General features: G+C 45.1%; 1 protein-coding gene across 1 annotated transcript in view; it reads right to left on the reverse strand.

Moving 5' to 3' along the window:
* CLTRN (collectrin, amino acid transport regulator) overlaps positions 1–11,450 on the reverse strand; it is a 32,283-nt gene extending 20,833 nt beyond the window's left edge. Inside the window, exons 1-3 of the mRNA XM_028522821.2 lie at positions 11,295–11,450; positions 10,922–10,980; positions 6,813–6,898 (exon numbers count right to left, since the gene is read on the reverse strand). Coding sequence (XP_028378622.1) covers positions 6,813–6,898; positions 10,922–10,980; positions 11,295–11,352 — 203 coding nt within the window. The 5' untranslated portion in view covers positions 11,353–11,450. The remainder of the gene's footprint in view (positions 1–6,812; positions 6,899–10,921; positions 10,981–11,294) is intronic.
* Between the last annotated feature and the right edge of the window lie 212 nt (positions 11,451–11,662).

Raw genomic sequence — 11,662 nt, forward strand, 5'->3', positions numbered from 1 at the left:
ATGGGTGAAGGTTCACCAGGAGAGTTTCTCCACCTCAGCACTACCACATTTTAGGCTGGCTAACTCTGGCTTGTGAGGAGCTGTCCATGTATCTTTTGAAGGATGTGTGGCAGCATCCCTAGGCTGCACACACGAGATGCATCCAGACATTTCCAAATATCCTTGGGAGCAGCGGAGGCACAAACCGGCCCCAGGTGGAGGACCACTCATATACAGAATCTCTCTGTATTATCTTTGCTGCTCCTTTGTAAATAAGCTTCTTTTTTTTCAAATTAAATACAAACACTCACAAATACAGGAGCACAGCGGTTATTTTTAAAGTTCCCTGGGCACACTAAAATGATCTACAAGAATGAAACAAGGCAATGTGAATAATGGTTCTTACTGGCTTCACTGTTAAAGACAGGACACATACACATGTACTTAGAACAATAAGGAAGAGCTGAGCTCAAATGCAAAATAATGGGAACTGTCAACATAAGGGTGCTCTGAATACTTATCAAAACTTTCTAAAACTTGGTTCTGTTGTATCTTCTTCAACTGTATCAAGTATTTGCTACAATACCTCCCACTGTACTAGTGTGTTAGGAAGCACCATTTCCCTCCTTTACCCAAGGCTGGCATTAGCAAAAAAAGGGAATAGTTTTAGCCGCTTCGGCTCTTCTTCAACAGAAGAAACTAAGCATCCCTCCTGCATGATGCTTCCGCCAGGAAAAGTCAGTCTAAGACATTAAACAAACAAAAGTCAATCTAGGACATTAAACAAACAAAAGTCACTTGTGCTCAACAAACAGCGACCGCAGAAATCTAACTGCAGACATGGGTGCATATTTTGTTCAGCTGCAGGCAGTTGAACCAGCAATGAGTAGGCACACCTGCTAACACAGCAAGGGGGAGGGGAGGGCCAGGGGAAGCACCGCACGGCTTCTGGAGGCACTGCAAGACCAAGGCCCTAGAAGACGATGGGGACACGCTCAGGGACTGGGGCTTCCTCCTGCTTTGCGTGGTGCTCTGAGAAATCAGCTGAAGTCTTGTCCACCCCAAGAGTATAAAAGTGAGGCTCAAGGAGGGAGAAAACCCAGGCGGGGGGAGCTGCTTCGACTATGGCCATTCTCGGCCTTACAAGATGTCAGCACAGAAAAACCCTTGTGGCTGTGGATGGTGACAAATGCTAACGAGACTTATTGTGGGGATTGTTCCCCAATAAGTGCAAATGCTGGACCATTGTGCTGTGTACCTGAAGCTAGTACAATGACGTGTGTCAGTTACACCGCAGACAAATAAACTGAAATGCCATTAGCACCGCTCAGTAGACAATCTACGCTTTCTGGCTGTAAATAGAGATGGGTTTGCTGGAGTTCTTTCAATTTACTTCAATGATCATTTTAACCAATTGTTTTTACTAAAAAAAAAGTGAGTTTAACACCTACATGAGTGACTTCCTTCAGCCAATCGCTGAAAAGGAACAAGAGTGGAGAGCCCTGGTCTGAGGGGGGGTCTGAGATAACGGGCTCCCCTGCCATTTCCCTCCAATGGGCCAGGCAGGGCCAACCCCGCCTCCAGCGGGCGCCGGGAACGAGCTCTTGTTTCTGGAAATCAAAGGACTCAGCAGGAGCTGGGCTGTGTCTGTCCAGCACAGACTGTTAATCCCCTTACCGTGGGTACAGCGCTACGTTGTTCCTTCTCAGGTCACAGGACTTACCCCTGAATGACTGGGCAGAGGAGGAAATCCATTCTCTGCCCGCCCCCATTGCACTCAGAGACAAACTGTCCTGCCCGAATTAGACTTCTACCTCTCTTGCTAAAAAATGACAGATTTTCTTATAGTATTTGAGTAAATTAGGCAGATAAATTTCCCAGTTTATCTGTGAAATACACTAAAATTTAAACTTAGATTATATTTTCCATAGAAATGACTTTCAACATTTTAAAATTCCTGGGAAGCTATTTTAGTAAACACGGCCTAAATCTTTTTTTAAATTTTTTTATTTTAATTGTTGTTCAAGTACAGTTTTCTGCCTTTTACCCCCATCCCAACCCTCCCCCCCTCCATTATTGTCCATATGTCCTTTATAACTGTTCCTACAAACCTTACCCCTTTTCCCCTGAAATTCCCTCCCCTCTCTGTTGTTAGCCTGTTCTCAATCTCAGTGTATTTGGTTCTATTTTGCTTGTTTGTTTGTTTTGTTGATTAGGTTCCTATTAAAGGTGAGAGACACTTCTCCAAGGAGGATATACAGAGAATCCAGAGACAAATGAAAAGATGCTCAGTATCACTAGCTATCAGAGAGATGCAAATTAAAACCACGTGGCCTAAATCTTGTTCTAAAATCTTAAAAACATATGGTTGCTGCTTTCAATTGAAGTTCCAATTTCAAGTAACCTGACATAATGAAACCAAAACTTTCTATCATTTAAATTTTTTTTATCCATCTGCCATTCTGCTTTTACGGATTTCCAAAAATAGCGTGAAAACCACTTTATATAAAGGTTTGTAAAAACCACATTCAGTCCATCCTCCTATAATTTCTACCAGGGCCAGCTTCTTGGGTGTGGGCCCTGCGCTGTGTGGCACGTGCTTTTACCCATCATTTAAATCTCAGGGCCCGGCACATAGTAGGCTTTCAGGAAACGTCACTGAATTCTGTGGCCACAACCACAGCAATGCAGTCGAATAGGCAGGTCTCAGTAGACCGCAGTAAAGAAAGGGCTCCCCGTTTCTCACACCAAAGCCTTCGGGCTCTGTATCAGCGCTTGTCCCGCCATTCCTTGACGGCATCTGGTGCAGCTAGGGAGCTTTCCTGTCGCTTCTGGCTATTAAAAAGTTCAGATCGGTCCGATCAAAAGTCAGATCAAAACTGTCTTCCTGCCTCTGACACACAGCTTCTCTTCAGGGGTGCTGGCCTGAGGGTCTGCTCCATTCCTTTACTCCCTGTGCTCCATGTCCTCCTGCGCATCGCCCCTCACCACCACCCTCCTCGTTCTTGCTCATTTAGGGATGGAAAAGAGAAATGGAGATGGATAGGGTGGGCATCAGAGAAGAAGAAGGCGAAGTTCTTTTTCTAGCCAGGGCTCAGTGTGGCCCCTCTCGCTGTTCTGTCCTCTGACTTGGTGGGCGCCCTCCTGTTCTCCATCCAGACTGTGCCTGTGGGGCCTTTGGGGACTTGTTGGGGACCTCTGCACTGCATCTTCCCCTGACATGGGCGAGGCACTCTGGCCACTCTGCCCCATCTCACCCTCTGCTCTGCCTCCAAGGTGACTTCCAGCCTGGCTCTACCACCTTCTCTCTGCCCTGCAGTTGGTTCTCGGCCCCAGCAGGCAGTGACTCCACCCAGCTCCCCGGCAGCAGCCTCCACTTGGCCCCAGGAACACCTTAAGTGCAGACCACTTACAAAGCTGCCCTCTCCAGCCCCAATCCCAGGAGGCTGAAGCCAGCCTTGCACCTTTAGCCTGGTCTGGCTTAGAGACAGGCACCGGGTTCCACCCCACAGCACACTCTCAATGACTGGGGACAGCCTCATAATCTCTAGAACTGCAAGTGCTGCTACTCTGGTGGCAGCATGGAGTGTGCTGACAATGTCTGCAAGTTGGGAAGGATCCAATAAGGAGATAAGACGCCAGTCTGTCCCCTCGCAGACAATACTACTCTCTGTGAGTGGTCCTCTGCCTGAGTTCAGGCTGGCAGGGAAAAGAGCAAGGCTGTCAGTCTCATACGCAACCCGTGGTGCGGCATGGGCACCAACTCATCTGCATGGACCCAACTGCAAGCACCCTGCCTGGCTGCATGGTGTCTATGCACCAGAACCCCTCCCTGCCCCTGTGCTATGGGCGAGGGGGTAAACGCCACAGCCTCTGCCAGCCCACACCCTCTGCCTGCCCGACCCTCCAGCCTCCTCTTCCACTGCCTGCTTGGGGTAGTGGTGACTGAACCAGTTCAGCTCTCCCCAGAGAGGCTCTTCCCCGTGACCATCAGTCACAGTTACACTGGACCAAGAATACGCCAGTTGTAAGTTTCCACATATGCGAGGACATCCTCAGGAGGTACTGAGCTCTCTGTCACTGAGGGTGATCAAGCTCAATACAAGAGATACTGTAGTAAGGACCACACAAAAGGTGGGATAAAAATGAGAGTATTCATTATTCTGTTCATTTCCTGGCTATCTTTAGTGAGTTCATCTTACATTTTCGATTCAGTGCATCTCGGGATCGTCAGGTTTTCTGTAACATTCATAGAATAAGCAATAGTGGGGTAGACAAAACAATAGACAGCATATGTTCCAGATGGGAATCCCTGAGGCCATCCCAGAAAGGGATATTTCCCACCCTCCAGAACTCACTCTGCCCCACACTGGCACCTAAAGACCTCTGGAAGGCAGAAGCTTTAAAACCTGTCCCAGCTGCCAACCTGCTGGTGTCTCCCACCCACCTACCACGCTGGACACGGCCGCCTCTGGGCAAAGTAGTCTTTAACCCCATCTGGCGCTTTGTGATGCCCTTTCCTGCAGGGGAGGCCTCTGCATGTAAAGATGCAGCCTTTTCTACGGCAGTGCTTATAGAAGGAAGCCCAGCACTTGAGCTGCATTTTAAACACATGCCGATTCATTAAGCAGGCTCCATCACTCGGCCCCTGACAGCAGTGTGGCTGGGACTCATCCTGCCTCAGCCGTTACAGAAAAAAAGTTTGTTGATTCTGACCCAGTTCTGCACGTTTTGATTCTTCCCACTGATTTTGGCAACAAAACCCTCTATGTAGCTTCTGCACCCAATTCCAAGGAAAATGTTTTTGTAAGTAAATCAGGTCAGATATCCCCAGACTCCTACAATGCTCCAAATTCTGAAAAAAAAAATTTTTCCAAAATGAATTTGTCAAAATTAATGTGAAATGTTTAAATGAACTTTTCCTAAGAATGGAACCACCTGATTTAACATAGCCACTTACAAGGTGAAATTTAGGCACTTGGAGGAAATAATTGCACAATGAACACAACAACCTATAAAACCTGCTGATCAGAATGACTAGAAGATGAAAGAGACTAGTTGAGGGATCAGCACTGTGAGATGACCACTAGCTTTCTAATATTTTTTATGTAGAATTTTATTTAGAATTTTTTGTAATGCTAATTATCTAATTTTTGTTGAAAAAATATTACAAATAGTTGTGGAATGTGTAAGATAAAAGTAAATATATTTTTTTCTAAAAAATCTATAAAATAGAAGTAGAGCTCACTTAGGACATAACTTTATTTTACTATAGACCTCATTATTTTGATTTTTTTGAGTCATGTGAATATATTACCTATTTTTAAAAGATATGTGTGTGTAGATATACATGTGTACACACAAATATATGGACTGTATGTTTACTTTGCTCCTCCAAATTCCACTCTTCTTACTTCTTTATTACTTACAGTCACAGCCCATGCGTCATATGTTGTGGGTTTGAGGGAGACCAGTAAATAGCAATCCTCTTTGCCAGCTTCTGAAGCATGATAAAATTAAGACAAAAGAATGAAGGCTGAGCTGGAGAATACGACTTTAATCAACAAACAAATTCCCTTTCTAATTTTTAAAAAATCCTGAAATAAGATCAGTTCCTCTACAGTGTCCCATGTGGAACGGAACTGAGGCAAGCATGGCCTCATACTGCAGTAGTACGCAAGATATTCTGATGTGCACCTACCAATCTAAACAGTCCTCAGCTGTAACCAGCACACACAGCCTTTCAGGTGTGCGTGCCCGCCCGTGCAGGGCCAGATCCGATACTTGCTGTGGGGAGCAGCACAGAAAAATGGCTGCAATCCGAGGGCAGAACGGCTCTGAAAGAGAAGGGAACCTATGCCCAATCTTTCCTTCCAGCCCACCAATCACATCAGTCATTTTACCTCTCAAGGGGAAGAGTGAGGGATGGAGGAGAGAGAAACCAGGAGCACTACCCTAATCACAGGTAGAGATGGGAATAACCATCACAAGTAGAGAAAATTCCTCTGGAAGAATAGATAAAAATGCAAAACTATTAAAAACTGTGCTAAAGCTTTGAAGAAAACAAACAAGGTGCTATGACAGATACCAACAGTGGGACAAACCTATACATATTTATTTTCAAAATGAGTGCTATGGACTTATTTGTCCCCTTCCCTCCAAATTCGTATCTTGAAGCCCTAACCCCCAATGTGACTGTATTTAGAGACAGGACCTGTGGGAGGTAATTATGGCTAAATTAGGTCATAAGGTGGAACCCTGATAATATAGGATTAGTATCTTCATAAGAAGAGACACCAGAGAAGTCACTCTGTCCCCCTCCACTTCTCCCTTAATGATGAAGAGCTCACATGACCACACAATGATCTGGTGGCACCTGCAAGCCAAAAGAAGAGCCCTCACAATGAAACCTACCTTCGCAGCAGCTTAATCTTGGACTTCCCAGCATCCAGAACTGTGAGGAATAAACTTTTGTTGTTTAAGCCACCCGGTCTGTGATATTGTGCTATAGCAGCCCAAGCTGACTGATACAATGAGAGTAGAGTTCTTACCCATCCTATCTATCTATTCATCAGCAAAAGACATATGTATACAACAGAAATGTAGAAAGCTTATGACATATGACTGCATTGTTTTAATATTCATTTTCATAGTGTCCACTGAATGAAGAAGATTGTTAAAACATGATATAAACTGTAAACGGAGCTAGATGACACAAGTATTTTTAAAATGTGAAACAAAAATGTAGATTCCTTAAAATTAGATTAATAATTATTGCACTATCTCAGATAATACTGCAAATTGTCCATTAAGATTTTTCACTGTTTACTTACTCTGTAGTTCCTCTGTTGGGAACTTTTCTCATGGAGAAAGCTATCATTGCTTTGAAGAGATATTCTTCATTTGCATCCCAGACATACTGAAAGAGAAGTAAAACGGAAAACGTAAAGTGAAGGGCCATGAGGTAAAAATGATGCATTGGGTTCTCATCGTGGCCACAGTTTGTTCTCTCTCTCTCTGTCTCTCTCTCTGTCTCCCTCTCTCCCCCTGTCTCCCTCTCTCCCCCTGTCTCTCTCATCCTTCTCATACATTGCAGAATGGAGACTATGATGAATTATGTCTCCATGATGCCTAATGTTCAGGATAGTTTCTTGGATAGGCTATCTTTCCAGGTATGGTGTGTTTCCCTTTGCATCACCTTCTTCTGAATCTGCAGTATTAGTAGCCAGTCGTAAACAGCGCATTTGGACATCTCCTCCTGGACAAACATAGTCAGTTCCCTTCCTCCCTTTCTCCCTCCCCTCAGAATCTGATTCCCCCTCTCAGCTTCCTTTCCTTTACTAACAGCAGTACAATTTCTCTTTGTATTGTCTTAGCTGGAAACTTGAGTGTATGTGCGTGTTATGGGCTGAAATACCCCCCTCCCCAAAATTTATATGCTGAAGTCTTATCCCAGCACCTCGGGATGTAATCATATTTGGACACACTGTCGTTATGGAAGTGATTACATTAATATGAGATCAACAGGGTGGGCCCTAGTCCAATATGACTTGTGTACTTATAAGAAGATGAAACTTGGATATAGACACACGCACTGAGAGAAGACATGTGAAGACACAGGGAGAAGACAACCATGTACAAGCCAAGGAGAGAGGCCTGGGACAGATCCTTCCCTTGGGAACTCAGGAGGAGCCGACACTGTTGACCGCCTCCCCCCGCCCCCCGCCCCGTCTTGGATTGCTAGCCGCCAGAACTGAGAGAAAATAAACTGCTGTTGCTTCAGTGACCCACTCTGTGGTCACTAGTGAAGTAACATAGCTGACCTCACATTACAAGTGAGTGATCAAGTATTACTGGAGAAAGTCACAAAACAGGGTTTGCTGGTTTAACTCTAAATTCACGATGACCGACTTTCACATTGCCTGAGAATCCCTTAGGTTTCTCCATCAGTTTTCTCTGTCTCTCATGGTTCACAATGACTATTGCAAGGCCCCTTCAGGCCCCCTGAATCTCAGTGCGTTTCCCAACATCTCACGCTCATGAGATGCTCTTGTTTCATAATTTATAGATACATCTCCGGTCATCAATTCACACTCCGCCATCCTCCTGTCAAACACAAAACTTCCTCCACAGACACACAACCTATGCACACCCTTCGCTGAAGGGCCAGCTGTGGTCTCTCCGCCCTGACAATGGCTGTTCTACCCACCTCCATTAGGAAGACTTCCGTCTGCCCTTCTCAGGATCCCAACAATATCAGTTTCGACCACCCTGCTGTTCAATGCTGACTTGAGCCTGTCCATCGACTTTTAGCCACTCAAGTCGTTCCCACTAAAACGGCAGCAAAACCAAATCACTTTACTCAGCCCTCCTTCTTCTGCCTACTTCTGTCTCTCTCTGGCCCTCCAGGGCCAAAATTCTCAAAGGACTTGTCCATACTTCTATCCTCCTGTGGTCGCCACCCACTTCTTCTTAACCCCCTTCGCTACCTGCCTTGCGGTTCTGCCATTCTACAGAAACGGCTCTCTCTAGAGTCACCAGTGACCTCCGCGTTGCCTAACACAATGAGCACGCTTGTCTCATCTTGCTGGGCCTCTCGACAGCGTTTGCCACTGCTGAAGACTCCCTTCATCCTGAGGCACTCTCTTCCCTGCTGTGACACAGGAGGTCCCTGGGTTTCTTCCTGCCCCTGCCCCACTTGCAGGCAGGCTCACCCTCTTCCGCAAGGGCTGCAAGTTTTGGGGAACCTCTAAGCCCTCTGCTAGGCCCCCCCTCTTGGCACTCTGCATCTTTCCCCTCAGCGCTGTTATTTACTCAAGCCTTCCGTTATCGCCTTCGAACAAATGACTCAGGAATGTACATCTTAAGCCAGCTCTGTCCTTGCCTCTTTGTCAATAACGGCTCAGATACAAGTCCCAAATTGAAGTCTGTTCTTATCTGTACCTGGTTGCCTGACTCATAAATAGGACATCACCCATCCAGCTGCAGAATTAGAAACAAAAGCTTCATCCTTGACCCCTATCCCTTCCTCGTCATACCATCCCTGTTGCTGTTGAATCCCTTTACTACCCCTCTGTCCACCAGCACGCTGTATTTCAAACGGCCATCACCTCTCACCTACACTAGTCCTATCGCCTTCTAACTGCCGCCTCCTTTCCACTCTCCTTACCCTCCGATCTGTCTTGCACTGCAGTTAAACTGTATTCCAACACTAATTCTGCCATGACGTCTCTTCTGTAAAACCCCCACTTGCTTTAAAGACAATACCAACCCCCACCCCCACCCCCGACACCGTCCACATATTCTTTGGCCTGACCCCTCCTTTCTCTCTAAACTCATTGTGTGTCCCGTTCCTCCTCACTGCTCCAGGTCCAGATACCTCAGTGTTCCCTCCACCCCCGCTCTCGCCAACATCCTGCATGTAATAACTCTTTGAACGTTCTGTTCTGTGCTTTTTTCTTTTAATGCTTAGTTCACTCCTACTTACGCCTCAGACCTCACAGTAAACACCACGTACTGAAGCCCCTGACAAGGCCAAAGCCCCCTTGCACTTCTCTTTCCTGTAATACTTGTCCACGCTGCACACTTGCATTTGGTTCACTAAACATTTACTGCACGACCAACTCTCCCACTGCTATAAGCTCCACAACGGCAAGGACAAGCCTGATTTTAAGTTGCTCTGCATCCCCAAAATCCAGCTTGGTGCCTGCTCTCGGAGGGTCCTGGGATAACCAACCCTGTACACTGGTAGAGAGACTGGATTATACAGCCAGCCCAGGTTCAAATCTCACCTCTGCCACTTGCCGACTTGAGATCTTGAGCAGGTCACTTCATTTCTTTGTACTCTCACCCATCTGATGAGAACAGGAATACCTGAACTACCTTCTGAAAGGGCTGTTGTGAGGGCTAAATGAGCTGGTTGAGCAAAATGCTTGGAAGGGGCCCAGCTGGAGAACAATGTAGGTTCTCAATAAGTGTTGGCTAACGTAATACTTATCATCATTGAGTGAATAAAATCAGACATTGGTAGACTGGCCCCCAAACAGAATACCTCTAAGTTTCTTTAAGTGCTCCTTTACTGTTTGTAGCCTGGCGCATCTTAATAACACACTCTATTGGGGAAGCTTTTCACAGACTGGAAAACTGAAACTAGAATTACAAAATATCTTCTTATTAATTTGACACACTATCCTGTTCCTATAACAACACGAGCTCCATGAGTATTTTTTTATTTCAATTTCATAAGCATATATTTCATATTGCTATTTTTAACCCCCCACCCAAGCTATCTTTATTGATTTTAGATGGAGAGGAAGGGGTAGAGAAAGAGAATCATCAATCTGAAAGAGAAATACCAACAGATTGCGTCCCGTGCGTGCCCTGACTGGGAATCAGACCCACAGCCTCTTGGTGTACAGGACAACGTTCCAACCAAGTGAGCCACCTGGCCAGGGCTCATGTTATTTTGATATTTAAGAAGAATTAAAGAAACTTCACGTTAGAATTTGACAATTTTGTGCTATGAAAGATCTCACGTGGGTGTGATATGACCTCTTTTCAATGACTACAAAAGTGGGGCTAACAACATTCAAGTGACCACAGTGGTGAGGTGCACAGCCCAGGCCAGACCGGACTGCCTGACTCGGGCCCCTCTGCTCTACTATGCAGGGCTGAAGTGTTCAAGGATGCAAAATTGTTCTGTGTAATACAAAACTTCCCATTTTCTAGCGTACACTGTAGATACAATATTTTAGGCAAAATCATTTTATTAACAATTTCTATTTTAACTACAACTTTTTACTTTAAGAAAATATCAGATATGAGGTCTTTAGAAGCAATCTATACAATGTCAAGGTAACTATGCAGAGAGAGTTATAATTACACAAAGCACAGTGTTATCAGTAAACAAAATTTAAAATAAACATGCAGGATCTCCACTTACTGCTTTATCTCCCAGAGCTGTTTTGATACTAAGTCTCACTTTAAAAGCATTTTTTGCATCTGCCAGGAAGAAAAAAAGAGCAGTATATGACAAACTCTGCCAAAACAGGGTCTAATAAATCCTAATATTTGATGCAAGTCAAATCAACAAAACACATAACTGCAATTATTCTGCCCCCCAAATTCCTGAAAGCTTAACTGCAATCACCTTAGGTGGTTCAAGTTTTCTTTCAAATCCATAAAACAATCACAGACTCAACTTTTAAGCCACAACACACCTACGGATTTGGAAAAAATGAAGAAGCCTTTCAGTTAAAGACTTATCAAACATTAGAAAACTATTAATCTGTTTGTTCAGTTTCAAGGCTACATACCTGGTTGACAGAGTTCAGCATGAATAGCAGTCACCAGAAAAAAGAGCAGCCACAACATTCTTTCCGAGAGGCAACCACCAGGCAGACCAAGGGAAAAATAACCCACCCTCTACTTAAAGCTGCCTTAGCCATTCTGTGATCCGGATTAGAACAACGGGGGAAAAAAACCAAGCCACCAGCTAGAAGGTTTAATGATTAACCCTCACTGCTTGGGTTAATACTTGGATAGAAGCAGCCCATCTCCCGTCAGTTATTTACAAAAACCTGCTTGAAAAACAGGTTAGTTGTCCCTTCAAAGAATGTCTCCTCTGCTGACTCAAAGGCTGAATCCGCCCCCGCCCCCTTTCTTGTCTGGTTCAGTGTAGGGT

The sequence above is a fragment of the Phyllostomus discolor genome, chromosome X (genome assembly GCF_004126475.2).
Source record: "Phyllostomus discolor isolate MPI-MPIP mPhyDis1 chromosome X, mPhyDis1.pri.v3, whole genome shotgun sequence".
Classification (NCBI taxonomy): Eukaryota; Metazoa; Chordata; class Mammalia; order Chiroptera; family Phyllostomidae; genus Phyllostomus; species Phyllostomus discolor.